The 22,581-nt window shown below is 45.2% G+C and overlaps 1 protein-coding gene across 6 annotated transcripts in view; it reads right to left on the bottom strand.

Moving 5' to 3' along the window:
* The window catches only part of sema3fb (sema domain, immunoglobulin domain (Ig), short basic domain, secreted, (semaphorin) 3Fb), a 101,301-nt gene that overhangs the window by 17,871 nt on the left and 60,849 nt on the right, over positions 1 to 22,581 (bottom strand). For 4 of the 6 annotated variants that reach the window (XM_061687131.1, XM_061687130.1, XM_061687132.1 and 1 more), the window contains 5 exons: positions 10,668 to 10,828; positions 10,269 to 10,331; positions 9,571 to 9,690; positions 8,306 to 8,395; positions 6,786 to 6,879 (listed from right to left, as the gene is read on the bottom strand). In XM_061687131.1, the coding sequence (XP_061543115.1) occupies positions 6,786 to 6,879; positions 8,306 to 8,395; positions 9,571 to 9,690; positions 10,269 to 10,331; positions 10,668 to 10,828 (528 nt within the window). The remainder of the gene's footprint in view (positions 1 to 6,785; positions 6,880 to 8,305; positions 8,396 to 9,570; positions 9,691 to 10,268; positions 10,332 to 10,667; positions 10,829 to 22,581) is intronic. The other 2 variants (XM_061687134.1, XM_061687133.1) reach the window with 1 other exon arrangement.

Raw genomic sequence — 22,581 nt, 5'->3', positions numbered from 1 at the left:
CTGTATGCCCTAAAAATAAATTTCTGAATTGTGGTTCAAAAACATAAGGCAAGGAAAGCATGCAATTATTTTCCAGTTCAGTAATATGCCTTAGATGAGGTCAATATTATAGGAAAGAATTAGCTTTGGTAAGACAGAATGTCACTCCTAAGCAAACTAAAGCAAACACTTATTCCGTTTTTCTTTGCGATTAGGTTGGGTAAGTAGGACATACTATTCTAAAATATTTTCACAGAATAACATTTTAAGTGTGGATTCAAGTATATAATTTGGACAATTTAGAGAAGATAATCCACAGTTTGTTTCTCTCTTTTTTGACTGGAATACAGGGCCACACGTTGGAAGACTGGTTGGAGTGTCTGCCTCACAGTTCTGAGGACCGGGGTTCAATCCCCGTCCACGCCTGTGTGGAGTTTGTATGTTCTCCCCGTGCCTGTGTGGGTTTTCTCCGGGCACTCCGGTTTCTTCCCACATCCCAAAAACATGCATGGTAGGTTAATTGAGAACTCTAAATTGCCCATAGATGGGAATGTGAGTATAAATGGTTGTTTGTTTATATGTGCCCTGCGATTGGCTGGCAACCAGTTCAGGGTGTACCCCGCCTCCTGCCTGATGATAGCTGGGATAGGCTCCAGCACTCCCGCGACCATAGTGAGAAGAAGCGGCTCAGAAAATGGATGGATGGATGGACTGGAATACAAGCAGTTTTAATGTATGCGTGCATGTGTATTGCATCTTAACAGCTTACCAAATACTTTTTCAACATCACAAAACAAATGATTAAAAACAAGTAAACCACTGCTTGCAGATAAATTGTGTTAAACCTCTTCAAGAAAGACTTCATGTTATTATAACATAAAATATAAGCACATGCATGTATGTGCATGGCTGAGTTTTATGTAAATGGGAGCCCACGGGAAAACAAGGTGATGGTTCTCCAGCAGCTCTGCGGGGACCATTGGTGAGCAGGTAGTGCAGAGGTAACAAAGATCTCTGTCCCCTTTTACATTCAATGTCTCAGTTCTCTGCAGCATGATGTATTTTTCCATCCATCATTAAAATGTTGACTGACGATCAAATCTAATGTGTAATGTAGTGTAGAGCTGAATAGCTAATGGTAGTCTCAATGCTATGGCACTCAGCTTGACAACATAGGCCAACTATGATGATGCCAACTAGCAAAAATGGGCTGTTAATCCATCTTACTGTCGATGACATGATTTGTTCCATGTATGTCAGTTGGCAGTCATGAAGGAAAACAGCACCAGCCATTTACATCCCACAGAGAGAATTACAGTGGTGTGAACAAGTGTTTGCCCCCTTCCTGATTTTTTTTTTTTGCATGTTTGTCACACACACCTAAATGTTTCCCATCATCAGACAAATTTAAATATTAGTCAAATACTTGTCTTTGACTAATATTTAAATTTAATGTTGTCACGAACGGAAGGAGACTGGACCAAAGAGCAGGCCTTGGCTGAGAGGTTGTGATGAACAGTTTATTGAAACAAAGGGAAATGTAGATGGTCCTTGAGGGGCGCTGACGGGTTGTTGAGGCAGAGAATGCGTGGCAAGCAGTGACGAATACAAGGGCTGGCTTGGCAGTGTGGGTGCAGGAATTTACTTGGCGAGGAACACGGAGGGAATACTGAGGACAAGGAGAGACACGGAGGTCAGGAAGGAGACGAGGAATTGTGTAGCTTACGTGGAGACTGGGGAGCTGTTGTACCGCTGTAGAAGCTGTAATATTCTGTCGAGGATTTCCAGGATCAGGCAGGCTTAAATGCAGGTGGTAACGAAGGCTAATTGGTGACAGGTACGCGGCCGAGGATGGTGCTGGAAAGAGAGAGGGGAGCGAGAGAGGGCGAAAGGACGCAAAGCGCACCCAAGCTCGAACAATACTACGGCCAGAGGGCTAAGAGCGCAGTTGGAGACAGGCATTAGCAATGATATGTGGAAGGTAGGATGAATTTTCAGAGACTGCGGGAGTTGGAGCTGAACAGACGTGGGATTGATCATTTTAGTGACGGGAAACTGACCAGTATAGCACGGAGTGAGTTTGGGGGATTTGGAGCGGGAGGTCACGGGAGGAAAGCCAAACGGACTGACGCACCTTGTACTCAGGTGCAGGGGAATGACGAAAGTCCGCGAGGCGTTTATTCCTCTCAGCAAATCGGACCAAGGCCGCTCTGACGTCCTTCCACACGGACTGGACCCTCTTCAGATGATTCCTCACCGCGGGAACTGCCACTGCATGGCTCCTGTCCCTTAAATAACAGGGGTTGAAAACCGTAGCAAGCCATGAACGGAGAGATACCAGTGGCGGAGCTGGTGAGGGAGTTGTGGGCGTACTGAATCCAAGGAAGGAATGAGCTCCAGGAGGTGGGTTTGCATGCGGCAATACAGCAAAGGGCTGATTCCAGTGATTGATTCGCCCACTCTGTCTGACCGTTGGTCTGTGGATGGTAACCTGAGGACATCACACTTGCCTCCAGCAGACCAGTTGGAGGCAGGTGTGATGCCTTCCCGCGGGCGCAGACGGAGCAGGCTTGGACAAATTCCCGGGTGTCTTTGACCAGGCTGGGCCACCAGAAATGTTGCTGATTTGGCTAGTGCGAGTGATCCCATGGTGACACGAGAGCTTGGAGTTATGGGTCCACTGAAGGACGTCAGAGCGTGCGGAATCGGGTACAAATAGACAGTTCAGAGGTCCAGTCTTGGGGTCAGGGTGAGTCTTTTGCGCGTGTTTGACTATTTGTTCAATTTTCCACGTGGCTGCACCAACGAAGCAGGAGAAAGGGAGGATAGTTCATGTTCTGCAGGGCTGGAAGGGGTGAGAACATGCGGGATAGGGCGTCAGGTTTACTGTTGCGGGACCCAGTTTGGAAGGAGAGGCTGAAATTTAATTGGCTTTGGAAGAGCTTGTCGGGGGTTAAGACGTTTGGCGGAATGGAGGTTAGAGAGGTTCTTGTGATCAGTCCAGATGATAAACGGTATTTCAGTCCCCTCCACCCAGTGCCTCCACTCTTCCAATGGCCATATTATGGCTAGCAGCTCTCGGTTGCCAACGTCGTGATTCCTCTTGGCAGGGGACAGGCAATGGGAGAAAAAAGCCACAGGGATGAAGTTTCTAGGACATGGGGTCCCGCTGCGAGAGTGCGGCCCCTGCCCCAGTGTCTGAGGCGTCAACCTCCACCACGAACAGGAGGGAGGGGTCGGTGTGGCATAGGATGTGAGCACTGGTGAAAAGTGTTTTGTGTTGGCAGAAAGTTTGGGATGCTGCCGGGGTCCATTGAAAGGGGGAGCTGGTGGATGTAAGGCTGGTGAGGGGAAGTGCGACCTTGCTGTAGTTGCGGATTAATTGGCGAATCCGAGGAAATTTAGTTCTTTCCGGGTGGTGGGGATGGGCCAGTCAATGATTGCTTAGATCTTGGCGGGGTCTGGTTGAACCTGTCCTTTGGCAATGATGTAGCCTAAAAACGTACGGAGCAGAGGTGGAATTCTCATTTTTCGGGTATGAAATACAAACAGTTTTCAAGGCGCCGGAGGACTTGGCATACATGAGTGCGGTGTTCTTCGGAGGAGCGAGAGAAAATTAAGGTTTTTGTCCAAGTACACAAAAACATTCTATGTCACGGAGAACGTCATTGATGAAGGATTAGAAGACTGCAGGGGTGTTGGTTACTCCGAACGGCATGACCAAGTATTCAAAGTGTCCAAGAGGGGTATTGAAAGCAGTTTTCCATTCATCCCCCTCTCGGATACGGATGAGGTTGTAGGCATTTCGTTGTTCCAATTTGGCGAATATCTGAGCGTCACTGAGGGGTTCAAAAGAGGGGTCGTTGAGGTGAAGTGGTGATTTATTTTTAACAGTGATGTTGGCGCCTGTACATTGGGGTTCAACCTGGGGGACGAGAGGGTAGCCTCCCCTCCGCTTGTGGGTGGGGGGACGGGTCCTGACTGTTGTTTGTGCCTATGCACCAAACAGCAGTTCAGAGTACCCACCCGTTTTGGAGTCCAGAGAGGGGGTGCTGCAGAGCACTCCCGCTGGGGACTCCATCGTTCTGCTGGGGGACTTCAATGCTCACATGGGTAATGAAATGAGACCTGGAAGGGCATGATCTGTAGGAAGCACCCCCCCCCCACAACCCACCACCACCCCCCACCCAATCAGAACCCGAGCGGTGTTCCCCTGTCAGAAGGAGTTTCAACTCCCACCTCCGACAGAACTTTGCTCACGTTCCGGAGGAGGCGGGGAACATTGAGTCCGAGTGGACCAATGTTCCACGCCTCCATTACTGAGGCGGCCGACCGAAGCTGTGGCCTTAAGGTGGTCGGTGCCTGTTGTGGCGGCAATCCCCAAACCCGTTGGTGGACTGAACAAGGAGTCCTATCGGGCTTTTTTGGCCTGTGGGACTCCTGAGCAAGCTGATGGGTGCCGGCTGGCCAAGCGGAATGCAGCTTTGGTGGTCGCTGAAGCAAAAACTCGGGCATGGGAGGAGTTCGGTGAGGCCATGGAGAATGACTTCCAGACAGCTTGGAGGAAATCCTTGTCCATCATCCGGCATCTCAGGAGGGTGAAGCAGTGCACCATCAACACTGTGTATAGTGGGATGGGGCGCTGCTGACTAAGACACGGGACGTTGTGAGTCGGTGGGGAGAATTCGAAGACCTCCTCAATTCTACCGACACGCCTTCCCATGAGGAAGCAGAGTCTGGGGTCTCTGAGGCGGGCTCTCCTATCTCTGGGGTTGTGGTCACCGTGGTGGTTTAAAAGCTCCTCGGTGTCAAGGTCCCAGGAGTGGATGAGATCCGTCCAGAGTATCTGAAGGCTCTGGATGTTGCAGTGCTGTCCTGGTTGACATGCCTCTGCAACATCGCGTGGACATCGGGGACAGTGCCTCTGGATTGGCAGACCAGGGGGGTTTGTTCCAGCTATAGGTGTATCACACTCCTCAGCCTCCCTGGTAAGGTCTATTCAGGGGTGCTGGAGAGGAGGGTCTGTCGGAAGTTGACTCTCAGATTCAGGAGGAGCAACGTGGTTTTCGTCCTGGCCGTGGAACAGTGGACCAGCTCTACACCCTCGGCAGGGTCCTTGAAGGTGCATGGGAGGTCGCCCAACCAGTCTACATGTGTTTTGTGGACTTGGAGAAGGTTTTTGACAATGTGCCTCTGGGAGTCCTGTGGGGGGAGCCCGAAGGGGGCATGTGGCAATGAAATGACCTGATTGACCGCAATAAATGCAGAGCCGCTGGATGACGTGGCTCTCGTGTCACCATGGGATCATACTTACTGGGGAGTGATCGGAAAGGAAAGAAAGGAGGGAGACTTGTTGCGTAAGGGAGTGTAGAGATTCCATGATTTCTTGAAGAGTCTTTTCTTGTCGCCCTATGTGGGCACCTTGGAGGGTGAGTGCGTGTTGTAGTGCCTCCGGGGTTGCTGGATCCAGTTGTGGCCAGAATATTCTGTCACGAACGGATGGAGATTGGACCCAAGAGCAGGCGGAGGCTGAGAGGTTGTGATGAACAGGTCATTGAAACAAAGGGAAATGTAGATGGTCCTTGAGGTCCGCTGGCGGGCTGTTGAGGCAGAGAATGCGTGGCAAGCGGTGATGAGGACAGGGGCTGGCTTGGTGGCGTGGGTACAGGAATTCACTTGCCGAGGAACACGGAGGGAATACTGAGGACAAGGAGAGACACAGAGGTCAGAAACGAGACCTGGAATTGTGCAGCTTATGTGGAGACTGGGGAGCCGTTGTATTGCTATAGAAGCTGAAATATTCTGGCGAGGATTTCCGGGATCGGGCAGGCTTAAATGCAGGTGGTAACGAGGGCTGATTGGTGACAGTTGCGTGGCCGAGGAAGGTGCTGGAAAGAGAGCGGGGAGGGAGGAGAAGGGGGGCGAGAGGGCGCAAAGCGCCACCCAGGCTCCAACAATAGTACTGCAGGGAATTGCAGTACTATTGTACTATATTTCACGCATTTTAATTCATATTGACAGTCATTTTTCAATGATCAATTTTGGGATATTTTCAAAATTCCTGGATATACAGGAGATGGTTATCTATGAAGGTTTACAATTTGACACTGATCTGAAAAAGGATTGTGCGGCCTTGGCATGGAATCTGCGCTCTAATGAGTTACATTCTACTTTCATATAAAACCTCAAAATAAGATGATCCCCTGGTTTTAGCAGTCTTAATAATTAAACATTTTTGTTCAAACATATCTCACAACGATACATCAAACGGTCATCCGTTTCAAGGTATTAAAAAGTTTCAGTTTCAAAACTGCTACAAGGTTCCATCAGCGATATGAGTAATTTTTTCATGTTAGAGTTGTCCCCTTGTCAAAACATTGGCAACTTTTATGGTACCGCGGCTTGGTAGAGGAAGGATATGCAAATGGTGCTTCCGAAGAGCGTCTGCTAGAAGAGGCAATACTTCCAATGTGATATCACCTTTAGGAAAACGGCAAACGGCTACCTAGGACAGCACTAGCCTGGGTTTTTGGTGTGGAGATTAAATTATTTATGCTCCAAATAGGAGGAACGCCACAAACCTAGAATGGTATCATTCTTTTGGAATGCAAAACAACAGTCGTTAGCATGCCTTGCAGAGTGGGCACTGTCCGTCAACATGAGTTGTTAGGTGGAAATTCCCCAAGTTGTTGTTATACGAACCTTTCAAAATAATAAATTTTAGAGCTTTAATTGCAATACCCGTGATACAGTGAAACCACAATATTTTTAATAATAATAATGACATCTTAAGACACCGTACTCACTAATTAAAGCTGAAACACTGTTGAGCTTTGGGTCATAGGAGCACTTTCCCTTCCCAGACTCCACTTTGCCAGGCTCCAAATGGAAAATTTCTTCCTGCAATTGGAAAATCAGACATAGATGGCAATAAAATCAGCACTCTTGATCTTGTCACAGTTATTCCCTTGTGTAGGGAAAATGAGGCTCCCTCCGACTCCTGTGGGACCTTTAAGGCCTGATGGGGGATGGAGTATTAGAATAATGAGTGTGCACTCACACAAAAAAAATGCAATGCAGGGTGAAAGAGGAATTTCAAATCCATCTTAAAGCTTCTGTAATGCAGAACAATGTGCTGTGTGCTGCTTTCTCTCAGCATAATTTCGTCTATGCCAAATTTTCCGGTTTCTTGATGCCTATGGTAGTACAGGTCTACTCTTGACACCTGTAATCCAGCACACTGAAAACGAGCCAAAGAAACGTTGCTTGATGGATGCCCGATGCATCCCGGCACGCCAGCACTGAAACGTGATTGCTAGGAATTTATGAGAGGGAATAATTGAATCAGAGGCATGCAATGGCATGTCCTATGGCTGCGCCTCGAAGACCAGCAAATTATGTCATATCCTCATTCTGTCATGGTCCATACCAAAGCGCAGGAAAGACTGCTAAACTCACTTCATAATATACACCCCTCTACATATTCCAACTCAAAGTTGATTAAAATCACCACTCATACAAACAAGAGCATGATGGAAGCTCACTCTCAATCATGCCACAAGTTGACATATACTTTTTTTTTTTTTTTTTAAAGGTCCAAACATTTGAGGGTTCTACAAGGACACTTGCCCTAAGTCTTTACACAACCTGCTGTAATTTACAGTATATGCTACAAGGTCCTACAAACAATAGGACAAGCAAAGTTTTTCACTCAAACTACTAGTCAAATATTTTGTGCTTAAGTCCTTGGAGAATTCAAACAGGGGAATATATTCAAATACGCGGCTCTTTTATTGCCTTTTCTGCACAGCCAGTTATGGCTACAGATGACTGGTGTTTGCTTTGAGCTAATATTGCCTGCTGGGGGAGTGGGTGAGATGCTGACGAAACCTGCTGCCACTGTGGGAGAGACTGCAAAAAATTATTGTGGAAGGTTGAGGATTGAGTGGGATTTCACAGCAACTATGCCATGCACTGAAGCCTTTGTCCTGCCAACATCATTTATAAGTTTCAGCTGGCTGAGTACATTCTATTTGAATCCAACCCTGGTGCAAATATGGCTTGTCTAAAAAAAAAAAAGAAAAAAAACAGTATGGATAGGAAAGAATGATGAGATAATGGGGTTAGCATAAAGTAATCCAATTTAAACTCAAGGATAAAAATTAGACCACAAACAAAACAAAGTGCATGAAATGGTCAAAAAGCATGCTTAGGGTTGAAAAGGTAATCATGTGATGGCCAGAAACAAAGGAATGGCACATGTAGCTTGTGATTATGATCCCAAGCAGCATGCAGGCCTGCGGTGCAAACAGGGCTGACATCACACCTTTAGTCCAAGTGTCTCATGTACAGTGCTGGGTTCAGCTGCACGATTAGCTCTTCCTCTGGCCTGGGCCATCTGTAGATACATGGGTGTCTAAAACAGGAGATAGCAACATAGTCTGGGTGTTATGGCACTGAATTGGAAAGGGTCTGGGAACCTCTTTAGAGATTGTTTGTGGAAATGATTAGAGGCTTCCCGTTTTATAAATTACAACAATGTACTTGCATGAGAAAAGAGTGATATGAAAAGATTTTACTGTGTATTTCTTCAATTAATTTCATGAAATGTAGTTTGAGGTTCTCTCAAAGACCAGATACCTGGAAATCTGTTAACAAAGCCATGCACTGTGCCTTAATTACAGGACAATGGTCCGTCTTGAAATTTGTATACATACATACACCCATACACACACACCCACATCCCCCACAACCCCAACCCCCACCCCCTTCCACACACACACACACATATACACCCACACGTATACATGCAAATTCTTTGCTTGGCTGAAAATTGGGCTCATGGGATAGCTCAGATATGTGTAATATGTGTGAAAATGACAACATTCTCATTAACGGACAAAATCGTGACCTTTCCAGTGGCACACCATAATGGGAGCTCACACTTCCAATTATACAAGTTCTCACATAGTGGGGTCTGCCAGAGGTTCTGGATGGAATAGTGAAATGTGGATAGCTTGGTGACCGAAAGGATGGGAGACCTTTGCTAGAAGAGGTCATATAGAAACCAGATGCAATAAGGAACTCATAAAAGCCACACTTGTTGCTGCATATTGTGCACACTCTACTCTCTAATCAACTCTCGAGGGATGCCCCAGTAGTGAATTACCTCTAATATGATCTTTTTATTGAAGGCCCATGGTCATCATTGGGAAAAAAGTGCAATACGGAAAGAAGAATGAGGTTTTAAAGTGAAGGAACAGGGAAGTTATAATTGCTGGCTTGGTTTAGGAAATTCAAGTGGTGCCATTCAAGGCTGAGGCTAAACAGAGTGTCTTTAACAGCTCATTTGGGACAACAGCTGTTTGTGAGTAAATCTGTGGTACCTGCTTACAGGCAGTGTACCACAAACTGTTTAAATAGTGTTGGAAAATCATTCGATAACACATAAGTACCCTAGCAAGAGTTGGGTTGAGAGTATAATCTTAGGTAAGATAATACTGAGGCTACAAACTGTCCACGATGATTGGAGAAAGATGTTTTTATTGTTGTTGCATTCCTGGCCAGTAGTTACCACAAGTAAATTCTTACCTGAGATTTATGCCCCCGGTTGACAAAGGTACAGACTGGATTGTAAGCGCCTGTCCCACAGACATACAGCTGTGTTCTGTTCCATGGCTCAATCAAGCGGATGAAGTTAGCACACTCTTCCTGGAGAGATTAAGAACATACCAAAATTGTTTCAAAATAGCAAAAAAACAAAACAAAACAAAAAAACCTCATTTTTATTCTTCCAGCCATGCAAAAATACAAATAAACTTCTAAATATCTATAATGCCACCCTAGATGGATGGATGTAAAGGTATCTTATTTTTATGCGTTTGTCCACAGCCCAAAGATGAGTGTCATTTGAATGTTTTTCAAATTCCATCCATCCATCCATCAATTTTCTGAGCCGCTTAGAGTCTTCAATGAATGCATGTTTTTGGGGTGTGGGAGGAAACCGGAGTGCCCGGAGAAAACCCACACAGGCACGGGGAGAACATGCAAACTCCACACAGGTGGGGCCGGGGATTGAACCCGGGTCCTCAGAACTGTGAGGCTGACACTCTAACCAGTCGGCCACCGTGCCGCCTTTTCAAATTCCAGTGATGTAAAATTATATTTGGGGTAACTGCACACTTTTAACTGAACACATATTCATATAAAGGCTGTCTAGCCCATGGAAGTAATCCAAATCTAATGACTTGTGTTGTGACTATAGGTATGCTGTCAACAGGCGTACTTACATTGGCGTCTTTCCCACTTACGAGGCATTCCATCTTTCTTCGTTCAGACACTGGCCAGTGGATCTATGAGCAGGAAAATGTTTAATATTCGCAAACTTTTACACGTCGCTTGCATCTATGGGCGTTTCAGTCGAAATTTGCGGTGGACGTCCACCAAGGCTAATATTAGTCCAGTAGGAATTGTCCCAGCCTTTTCATGACTCACAACAGGAAAAGTGAATGTAAAAAAAATAATAATAATTATATTTCAGCTAACACAAATGGCTGCTGCTGGTGCATTGGAGCAGTACATGTTGCCGTGAGGGCAGCTGTGAGAGTTGAAGTAACACGACTTGCTTCATTTCAATGTTACAAAGACGGTGAGGGGGAATGCGTGAGAGGAAAAAAAAGAGTTCTTACAATATGAGGATCCTTGTTTATGTCATGGAGATCCAGGGACAGGATATGGTCCTTGCTACCAATGTACATGCGGTCATAGTCCTCATCCATCCGCAAGATCCGGTAATCAGATGTGTTGAGGAGGTAGGCAAAATGATGAGCAGTACCAGTAGATCTCAGCTCTGTATGGAGGAAGAAACACTGTGTTCCCATTTTTCAAAAAAGTGGTGCACATGCATTCCAAACATTCTTCATGGCACTTCCACATATCCGTTTGGAGCTATCACACTGATGTAACTTAACCCCGTGCATTAGGAAGATGTGCTACTGAGCATCTGTCACAAGGTGTTGATGGCTTAATACCACCTGAGTGGATCTGAAGATCTGGAAAGTCTTTCATCAAAGGTTGTCTATGACTTCCATGAAAGAGACATTGTCAGATAAAATCCTACAATGACATATCACATGTAAGCCCCTTACATACTGGTCATCTTCGCAGTCTTTTTCGTGTGTAAGGTACCAATGTGGAATTGGGGGTTGATGTTGACACGCGAATATGCCATCTTCCGAGGTAGTATGAGAGGCGTAACACCAACAGGGTGTAAGACGAGTGTGAAGTTTTACACTTGAGACTCACTGCTCGCACATGTAGCACTGGAATCGCCAAGCATTTACTAATCTGAATGTGCAAAGCACACACACACTTCGGACTAGTCAAGCGCATAAAGTGTTGATAGTGGGTTTAGGCATCTTCATTTCTACTGAACACAATGTTGTGAAGGTCAGCCTGGAGTGTGCCTTTGGTAACACAATGCAGTAAACATGTCCTCTCCTGTTGAGAGTAACCCAATCTTCCAACAGCTATCTGTTGAAGTGTTTGTTTGATACGGTCTTCTGGGTTCAGCAACCTCCTACAAGCAAAGCAAGGAGACCATGCCACACCATGGGCAAACACACTCCTTGACAATCAATAGGGGAGAGGCATTAGTGGTTAGAATTTGCATACTGTTGGACAAACACAGAGGTTCCTCTGGAACTGGCTGGAAGGTCTATTTCTGTTTCGCCTTCATTCTACAGACAACATCAAGTTGAAAGAGAGAACTACACTTGAGGTTACCCAGAATCCGGTTTTGTTGATTTAAGAACCAAAATTGTGGTAGAAGGAAAACAGAGGATTAGCTGTCAAATAAAGTTAGCTTTCTTGGACCATTATATGTAAAGCATCAAAAAGACATGCGACAAAATAATTAATTAAAAACTGTGATCTCAACTATTATAATGATTTTCATAAGCTTTAAAAGACTGGCCATGTATTTTGCATGAGATGATTTGCATGACAATTTGGGAAACATACTATTTAACTGTCAAAATGTCCACGATTGTGTCTTAAAATAAAGACCTTTGTGACCATTGTGATACCTTTACAAAGTGACTCATCATGGAAGCTGATATCACTCGGTTTTTTGTTTTGTTTGTGTTTTTAGCCAAAAGTAAATTTGAAAGGTTTACACCAATAAGCAAACATTTTAAAAAAAATTACATTTGCTATATTTGGGAGGATTGATTTCATAACAGTGCCCACCAAGGGAATGTTTACATGTCAGCCAAGTGATGGACAGCTGTCAAAGCCTTGTGCAGTGGAACTCAAACATATGGCCTGACCCTGTGATTATTTGTGTTGGAGACTTAAAGTTGAATGATGAGTCCCAATGCACTCAGTCAAGCTGCAGTGTTTGTGTCTCTATGTGTGTATGACTAAGAGCACAATGGGTGCACACATATTGCACATGCACACACATTCTGAGGGCCAGTCAAAGTCCTTCCTGAAGCAGGTTTTCAGCAACTCTTCAGTATGTTTATTGTAGCTGGATGGGACCTTCTGCCAGCTGAGGCGGGAATGTGACCAGTATATAGCAACAACTCCCTGTACAGAGAACTACACGTTCTCAAACTCATCTGATGAATACATTATATGGTGTGGTCTTAATGTACTACACAGCATGTCAAGATTGGCGTCTGACTGTATTCTCTATTTCTTATGTACAGTCAATAACTATAGGATTTGAACACCTACAGTATGAGGTGATGGTGTTGTTGAGGAAATCTAAGCCTCCGCGGAAACTTTGCTCTTTCATTACTGTGAATGACTCAGAGCTTAAGTCTTTGACACTGTTCAGACCTGACATTAATGTGCATCTCACGTTATCCGATTACAAGTGGACGCGTTAGCTCACGCCTGGCATTTGAGTACAACTAAACACGTGCCTCTCGTGACCACTTGTGAGTAGATGTCACTCCCCTGCTCTATTAAAATAAACACTGACATCATTTATTTTTACATGTGAAGACAGAACTGTGATTTTATTCAGCAGAACGCAGTACCGGACTTCTCCTTCCTTGTTTGACAAGGTTTTTAAAAGTGGCTTTCAATACATCCATGAAGGGTCCACTAATATGCACCATTTTAATATTAAATGGATAAAGCATGTGTTCTTTTGTACACGTGTACATATCAAGATTGCTTTGGAGCCAGAGAAATAGACTTTGGAAAACTGGTCTGTAAGAAGAATTTTTTGAAGACGCGAAAAACAGAAGACGTGTTTATGTAAAGTGTTTAGTCTGGGAATGCTTACGTCACAGCCAAAAAAACAATGGCGGACCCAGAACTGGTGTTGCAGTTCTGCTCCTTAAGATAATTGATTTGATAACACTTCCCTTCAGCAACATGTACACACTAGTGACTACACCAGTAGTGTGTCCAGGGAGAGCTGCATTACATTAACTGCATGCAGAAAACCCACCACAACAACATACAACAACATATACATATATCCATTTTCTGAGCCGCTTCTCCTCACTAGGGTCGCGGGGGTGCTGGAGCCTATCCCAGCTGTCATCGGGCAGGAGGCAGGGTACACCCTGAACTGGTTGCCAGCCAATCGCAGGGCACATAGAAACAAACAACCATTCGTGCTCACAGTCATGCCTACGGGCAATTTAGAGTCTCCAATTAATGCATGTTTTTGGGATGTGGGAAGAAACCGGAGTGCCCGGAGAAAACCCACGCAGGCACGGGGAGAACATGCAAACTCCACACAGGCGGGGCCGGGGATTGAACCCGGGTCCTCAGAACTGTGAGGCTGACGCTCTAACAACAACAACATATAGTTAATGATAAGTCAAGGTGTTTCATTCATCTACGTTGTCTGTTTTATAATAATGATAATAATAATAATAATAATAAGAAGAAGACCCTCCTTGAGCTTTCACCTTATCGTGGTGGAGGGGTTTGTGTGTCCCAATAATCCTAGGGGCTAAATTGTCTGGGGATTCACGCTCCTGGTAGGGTCATCCATGGCAAACAGGTCCTAGGTGAGGGACCAGACCAAGCACAGCTTCAAAAACCCCTATGACAAACAAAATAAATGGATATAGTTTTCCCTTCCCCGGATGCGGGTCACCGGGGCCCCCCTCCAGGCCTGAAGGTGGGCTCGAAGGCGAGCGCCTGATGGCGGGGCCTGCACCCATTGGGCTTGGCCGGGCACAGCCCGAAAGGGCAACGTGGGTCCCCCTTCCCGTGGGCTCACCACCTATGGGAGGGGCCATAGCGGTTGGGTGCATTGTGAGCTGGGCGGTGGCCAAAGGCGGGGACCTTGGCGATCCGATCCCTGGCTACAGAAACTGGCTCTAGGGACGTGGAATGTCACCTCTCTGGCAGGGAAGGACCCTGAGCTGGTGTGTGAGGTCAAGAAGTTCCGACTAGATATAGTCGGGCTCGCCTCCACACACGGCTTGGGCTCTAGTACCAGTCCTCTCGAGAGGGGTTGGACTCTCTTCCACTCTTGCCCACGGTGAGAGGCGCCAAGCAGGTGTGGGTATAATTATTGCCCACCTGCTCGGCGCCTGTATATTGGGGTTCACCCCGATAGACGAGAGGGTAGTCTCCCTCCGCCTTTGGGTGGGGGGACGGGTCCTGTCTGCTGTTTGTGTCAGGAACCGCACCAAACAGGACTTCAGAGTACCCACCCTTTTTGGAGTCCTTGGAGGGGGTGTGTTGGAGAGCACTCCCGCTGGGGACTCCATCGTTCTGCTAGGGGACTTCAATACTCACGTGGGCAATGACAGTGAGACCTGGAAGGGCGTGATTGGGAGGAACGCTTCCCCCCCGGATCAGAACCCGAGTGGTGTTCTGTTATCGGACTCCTGTGCTCACCACGGATTGTCCATAACGAACACCATGTTCAAGCATAAGGGTGTCCATACGTGCACTTGGCACCAGGACACCCTAGGTCGCAGTTCGATGATCGACTTTGTGGTTGTGTCATCGGACTTGCGGCCGCATGTCTTGGACACTCGGGTGAAGAGAGGGGCGGAGCTGTCGACTAATCACCACCCGGTGGTGAGTTGTGAGGGTCTGCTGGGAAGGACTGGCAGAATCCCCTGTCAGAAGGAGTTTCAACTCCCACCTCCGGCAGAACTTCACCCACGTCTCATGGGAGGCGGACATTGAGTCCAAGTGGAACATGTTCCACGCCTCCATTCCACGTAGCCGACCGGAGCTTTGGCCGTAAGGTAGTCGGTGCCTGTCGTGGCGGCAATCCCAGGACCCGTTGGTGGACACCAGTGCTGAGGGATGCCGTCAAACTGAAGGAGTCCTATCGGGCCTTTTTGCCCTGTGGGACTCCTGAGGCAGCTGATGGGTAACGGCTGGCCAAGCGGAATGCAGCTTGGGGTGGTCGCTGAGGCAAAAACTCGGATGTGGGAGGAGTTCGGTGAGGCCATGGAGAACCATTTAAGAATGGCTTCGAGGAAATTCTAGTCCACCATCCAGTGTCGCAGGAGGGGGAAGCAGTGAACCATCAACACTGGAGATGGGGCACTGCTGACCTCGACTCGGGACGTTGTGAGTCGGTTGGCAGACTAGGGTGGTGGTCCCCCTTTTTAAAAAGGGAGGACCAGAGGGTGTGTTCCAACTACATGGGGATCACATTCCTCAGCCTCCCTGGTATGGCCAGGGGTGCTGGTGAGGAGGGTCTGTCGGAAAGTTGAATCTCCGATTCAGGAAGAGCAGTGTGGTTTTCGTCCTGGCCGTGGAACAGGGCACCAGCGATTCTTTTCATAACTTTTATGGACAGAATTTCTAGGCGCAGCCAAGGCATAGAGGGGGTCGAGGTTTGGTGGCCTCAGTATTGCATCTCTGCTTTTTGCAGATAATGTGGTTCTGTTGGCTTTATCAAGCCGTGACCTCCAACTCTTACTGGACTGGTTCGCAGCCAAGTGTGAAGCGGCTGGGATGAGAATCATCATCTCCAAATCTGAGAGCATTGTCTGCAGTCAGAAAAGGATGGAGTGCCCTTTCCAAGTTGGGGATGAGATCCTGCCCTAAGTGGAGGAGTTCAAGCATCTTGGGCTCTTGTTCACGGGTGAGGGAAGAATGGAATGGGAGATCGACAGGCGGATCGGTGCAGCGTCTGCAGTGATGCAGTCTTTGTATCGGTCCATTGTAGTGAAGAAGGAGCGAAGCTCTCAATTTACCGGTTGAGTTACATTGCTACCCTCACCTATGATCACAAGCTGTGGGTCGTGACCGAAAGAACAAGATCCCGGATAGAAGCGGCCGAAATGAGTTTGCTCCGTAGGGTGTCTGGGCTCTCCCTTTTAAATAGGGTGAGAAGCTCAGTCGTCCGGGAGGATCTCAGAGTAGAGCCGCTGCTCCTCCACATCGAGAGGAGCCAGATGAGGTGGCTGGGGCATCTGATTTGGATGTGTGAGGTGTTCTCGGTAAGTCCCACTGGGAGGAGACCCCAGGACGACCGAGGACACGCTGGAGAGACTATGTCTTCCGGCTGGCCTGGGAACGCCTCGGTGTCTGGCCGGAAGAGCAGGATGAAGTCTCTGGGGAGAGGGAAGTCTGAGCTTCCCTGCTAAAGCTACTGCCACCCCGACCCGACCTCGGATAAGTAGAAGAAAATGGATGGGGGATGGATGATAATAATAATAATAATAATAAGAAGAAGAAGAAGAAGAAGAAGAAGAAGAAGAATGGATTTTATTTGTAAGTGCCTTTCATGACCCTGAAGGACACGGCACATAAAAAGCAACAATAAAAAACTGAATTATGCGGACAAACAAAACAAAAACAGGGCAGTGGAGTTCCAGTCGGTAGGCGGTCTTCAACAGGTGGGTTTTTAGTTTCGTTTTAAAAGTGTTCAAAGAACCTGAGTTGCAGAGGTTTGTGGCAAAGAGTTCCAGAGCTGCTGAGCAGAGCGACTGAACCTAGAACCTAGAAAATTCAATTTTTTTTCAGTATTGTTTCTTTTTTTTTTTTTTTTTTTATTAATTCAAATTCACGTAATTCATGTCTAATGAATAGCTTGAAAAGGTACAAACTAAGATAAGTGGCAAACTTCCAGAGGTTGTAAAAACTACGCAAGGTTGCCGAAAACTGAAAATTAATGCACTTTTCAGAATTCACAGTCCACGGACTTTAACTTAAAACTGGACAAAAGAATAAAGAAACAAAAGAAACACAACCTATAAGTGCCACACAATTATGGGAATTTCCACAACAGAGTTGGGAAGAATTTTTTGCCAAATATTAGCGTTCCATTTTAGAGAGCCACATGGGTGTTCAGCTGTTATATACGCGATGAGTCAAAGGTTTAGAATACATTTTTGTTTGTAGATTGAGTCCATAATCTCTTTTGTAACTTGAATAGTTTGTTCAGGTCGTTCATTTCAGGGTGAAGTGAGAAGTTGAACTGCGTAAATTTCAATTTAAAAAAAGATGGAAAAATTGGGGTTTTCTAAAACTTTAATAGCAAACTGTCCATCAACTAACTGCAGGGTACGATAATACAAAGTCTGGTAGTATATTTTTTACTCTCTTTATGGGGGGGGATTGCTTTCTTCAAACTCCGTCCTCGGCCGTTGTGGGAAATTGGGAGAGCAGTAGTTCATGTCATGCAGGAGCCATCCAACGCGCCCACCACCAGAAAATGTGGTTTTCAAGACAGCTTTCAATTGAGGGTGAAAAGACTGTTGTTATTCTTGATCCCTGGGGTATTTTGACAAAAGCATGTCAGAAACATGTTCGGCACCATAACTGTATCATTTGTGGAAAAACTCTGATAGTATCTCCTTTAAAGGAGCCAATTATTCTGTGTACGGTTTGGTAAACGTTGTTAGGTCTACACCCACACAGGGGAGCTTTGTCTCGTGAACTGACCAATTCCCTCTATAGTGCTATTAGTGGTGAAAGAAAGGGGAGGGAATAAGATCCTTGCACTCAGCATTACTTCAAGTCATGCAACTGTGCACTGATACTTGTGTGGTGTGCAGGTGGCAGACACAAGCTCTGTCTAAGGTTTAAAAAACAATAATAAAAGCATCCAGACTACTCAGTCTGCTGAGCACAGACAAGAGTTCTCCAGATTCAAGGGGCAGTTTAGAAAGATGAGTTCTAAAGATATAGTAGTTTCATTTCAACTGCTACAAACGAGACATGGGTCCCCACGTAAAACTTAAGCCTGCCGCACACCGAGCGATGCGGTCAAACCCAACTTAACTCTCACGCAGTGTTTGGGTTTCAGCAGCTATATTTCAGGAGTGGGCGATGGTAGACCACTTGTTTCGCGCCAATTCCAATTTCGTCAGTGCACGGCATCCCAATGTCGCAGATTAAACAGCCAATTAAAATGCACATTGGCTTTTACACACACACAAATACGTTTCCGGGTTTTAAGCTAGCGAGACCCAGCAGGCCCTCACGTTGCCACTATTCCATACTGTACAAATACAGTTTATATTGTTCATATTAGGGGTGTAGGGATACAGTCATTCTATCAATGCATCGATATGAGCTCGGCAAGTTGGCATCTCGGACGACATAAATCAATTTAAAATAGTTTTAAAATATAATCAATCGATTGTATTAATACTAGGAAATAACATTGGATTTAAGCATGGCAGACTTTAAATGGATGTGTGTTTGTTGTTTTTTTTATTTCACAGGCACATTGGTTATATTCCATCCATCCATTTTCTGAGCCGCTTCTCCTCACTAGGGTCGCGGGCGTGCTGGAGCCTATCCCAGCTGTCATCGGGCAGGAGGCGGGGTACACCCTGAACTGGTTGCCAGCCAATCGCAGGGCACATAGAAACAAACAACCATTCACACTCACAGTCATGCCTACGGGCAATTTAGAGTCTCCAATTAATGCATGTTTTTGGGATGTGGGAGGAAACCGGAGTGCCCGGAGAAAACCCACGCAGGCACGGGGAGAACATGCAAACTCCACACAGACGGGGCCGGGGATTGAACCCAGGTCCTCAGAACTGTGAGGCTGACGCTCTAACCAGTCGGGCCACCATGCCGCACATTGGTTATATGTTTGGCTAAAAAGTTACTGAATCAATTGTCAGCCACTTCATCGTTTTGGTTCGTATCGTTCTCAATGAACTTATATTGTCCTTGAATAAAATTGGCAATTACGAATCATGATACAAATTGAATCATTGTTAAAATAAATTATTACACCCCTACAGTATACATACTGTATGCTGTTTTACAACAATGTTTCACTATATTTATTATTTCATATGTACCTGTGAATGAGCTAGTGAAGCGTGCAGTCTCACGGAAATGCACGCAAGTGATGTACAGAGCATGCCAGGCATAGTCAGTAAATGGGGGCGAGGCAGTCTGTCAAAATATCCCCACTCTCTCCTTTACTCTCACCCACTTCATCTATTTGTGGCAACCCGCTTCTTCCTTGACCATCACTCTGTGGTTTTATGGTTTAATAAAAGTGATACAGTACAATATATTGTCAGTGGAGCAGCAAAATCCAGCGGGTCGGTAGATTTGTAGGGCTCAATGTGGGCATGTGAGTTGCCAACTGTCACTTTTTTTTTTTTTTTTTTTTTGCAATGGTGCAGTCCAGTGGCATTCAGCCGCATCACGCATGTGCAGTGGGCCCTCAGGGAGCCTAATTGACATACTGACTATAGCAATGTCCAAGAGAGATGTTGCCCGTGAACTGAGTGTTTATTTCTCTACCATAAGCAGTCTCCAAAGGCATTTCAGAGAATTTGGTAGTACATCTAATTGTGCTCACACTACAACAGCCAGGACCTCCACATCCAGCATCTTTACCTCCAAGATCGTCTGAGACAAGCCACCCTAACAGCTGTTGCAACAACTGGTTTTGCATTACAACTACACATTACAATACAAAAAAAGGAAGGATTTTAGAGGGGCCTTTTTTTCTGGGCAGTCTATGGAACACCGAGGCAACAATTATGCTGTCCAATCAGCATCTTGATATGTCACACGTGAAGTGAACTGCTAATTTACACTTTTGTGTATATAAAAAAGTGGAAGATCTTTTGAGTTCCGCTCATGAAAAATGGGAGCAAAAACACAAGTGCGTAGGTATGGAGGGTGGGGCGGGCTTGAAGCCATGCAGCTCACATTTACTACAAGACTGATATGGATCGTCGAGGAAATATTGTAGGAGCAAGCTCAAGCCTTTGGACTTGTTTCTGTTTTAACACTGAAAATACCAGTCTGTGAAAATGGTTGATAAATATGTGCATGTTAAGTGTTCACTCTGGGCATGTGTGAGTATGTCACAACTGAGGATTAAATCAACAATTCTGTCTATTTAAATGTTTTAGTAATTAAGTGATAGAAATACCTTAACTAACCCCGAGCACATCACATATTTGTTAGTCAACCTGAACTGTGTCCTCAGGCAGTTTCCAACATTTTAAGGAGCGTTACATCACACAATAGAAGGGCAGGAGCAATAATTAGGGTGCTTAAGAGGGGTGGGAATGGTGTCATGCTCTCACACATCAAAGGAAGCCTGTGTCAGGATTCTCCACCAAATATTTTCAGTGTTCAAGTAAAAAAAAAAAAAAAAAAAAACAATATAGCAAATATATTGTTAAAATATATATATATGCAGCAATGATGGAATTACCTCTAGAATGTTGAAAATTGGGTCAACACTAAAGTTGGCAAAGTGTCTTTGGTGAAATGCATTATGTTTGCAAGAATCAGGCACAGACAACACATAGTTGGACATTCACAGATTTTGCCAGATCGAATTATCTTAAATCTAACCACAACCGTAAATCCAATATCTTTTTTTTTTCGTCCCATGGAAATATTTAATAGTGCGTAGGACAAAACTGAAACCAACATTTAAAGAAGGGCATCTAGCTCAACTCCCTTGACGTACACTCAGCCTCATAACTGAGACACCCTTGAAAAAGGTCATCGGTAATGCTTGGTTGATTTCATCCACTTTTTCCACCCTTCTCTGTGAAGTCTGATTGAGATTGGCTCTTTGGGCAAAATACACTATTTCTGTCTCCGCTACTCAAGATGGCCATGATGTTCTGTCAGCTTTAGCACCACAGGTTGACAAGGAAGAGGAGCATGTTTCAACTTAATCGAAAAGGGATAACTTTCCAGCTGTTTAGAACCCTATCTTTTTGCGCAGAAAAGATCTACCTTGGCACGTGGTTACAGTGGCACTCAAAGGTATGTGAACATTAGACACGACTACAAAGTTCCTTTTAGGGGTGTCACAATTAATCGATTAATCGACAACTAAATAATCAGCACATTAATCAACAACAACAACTCTGATTTCAGGCTCTCAACAGTAAATATTATCTGGATTTCTGTAGTCCTTCATGAGAGCAGACTGATTATCTTTTGTGTTATAATGTCAAAATAAGACAATTGCTAGCATCTGCTTTTACTTACGACTGGAAACAATACCTTTTTCCTATTTCTGATGGATGCCACTGACTTTTAATCCAAGCCACAACTAAAGGAGATGACACAGTGCTGATTAAACCTATCAGCTCCTCTAACATCTTGCTGTATTTGTCAGTATTTGATTTTTTTATTTAGTGAACGCCCGATTCATTTCCCGCGCTGCCCCATTTGGTGGCGCACCGAGAATGATGCAGCGTAAATGACGGGACAGAAATGACGCATTTTACCAAGCGTTGGGAGGAGCGTTTCACCTTGTCTTTTGTAAAAAGCTCAGGAAACATTATTTTGCATTTCTGTAGCATAAAATAATCATACAATACTTACTGTGTTAACGAAAACAATAAAAATAATAATTGCAACTTAAGCGGAAAAAAAAGAAAAAAACACTTTCCAAGGGTCTCTTTGCTGCCCAACAAGGTTTTTAAAGTACAGGTAAAGTAAAGGTACATTAAATACATGCACCGAACAATGCATGCACAAACGCAGCAATATTAGGGAATTACGTACTCTGTCTGCATTGTACTGCTTGGGATATCTCTGTCTGACATCTTCATCACAAATGAAGACACGCTTCAATGATAAAAGAAAACAATAACATCCATCTGCTGGATGGATGTTATTGTTTTGAAAATCCACACGTCTTCCTGAAGACCCCTTAGCTGCCCAACAAGGTGCATGACGTAAAATAAGCAAAGCTCAGTAACATCCGAGCAATGGGTGCACAAAACAGCAATTATAGTGAATTTACAACAATTGCCTCTTCTAAATAATCTCTTTTGCCCCTCTGGCTATCCTTCCAAATAGAATAAAAATGTTGTAGAATATTCACATACAAGGGGTCCCCTACGTCATATCTAAACGACGGTTTCTGTTGTTGTAATACTGAATTCCAGCCAAGTGGGCGACAGAATTTATAGCTTTAAGCATGAATAGTCAGTTTACTCTTATGATGACATTTATCGTTACTTGCAGCCTTAGTAGAAATAACCTGTAATTGACATGTAGTTCAACCTGAAGCAGCCTCAGAAATGTACTGTACACGTATAACTAGTAGCCCTTCAGTAGCAGTCATTCTTCTATCTACAGCAAAACCTCAAGAACAACCACAAGAACGGGCGGCTGTGACTCAGTAGGTAG

This window comes from Phycodurus eques, chromosome 10, assembly GCF_024500275.1.
Source record: "Phycodurus eques isolate BA_2022a chromosome 10, UOR_Pequ_1.1, whole genome shotgun sequence".
Lineage (NCBI taxonomy): Eukaryota > Metazoa > Chordata > Actinopteri > Syngnathiformes > Syngnathidae > Phycodurus > Phycodurus eques.
Note: the sequence above shows the minus strand (reverse complement) of the source record. Positions and strands in the feature narration are given on the sequence as shown.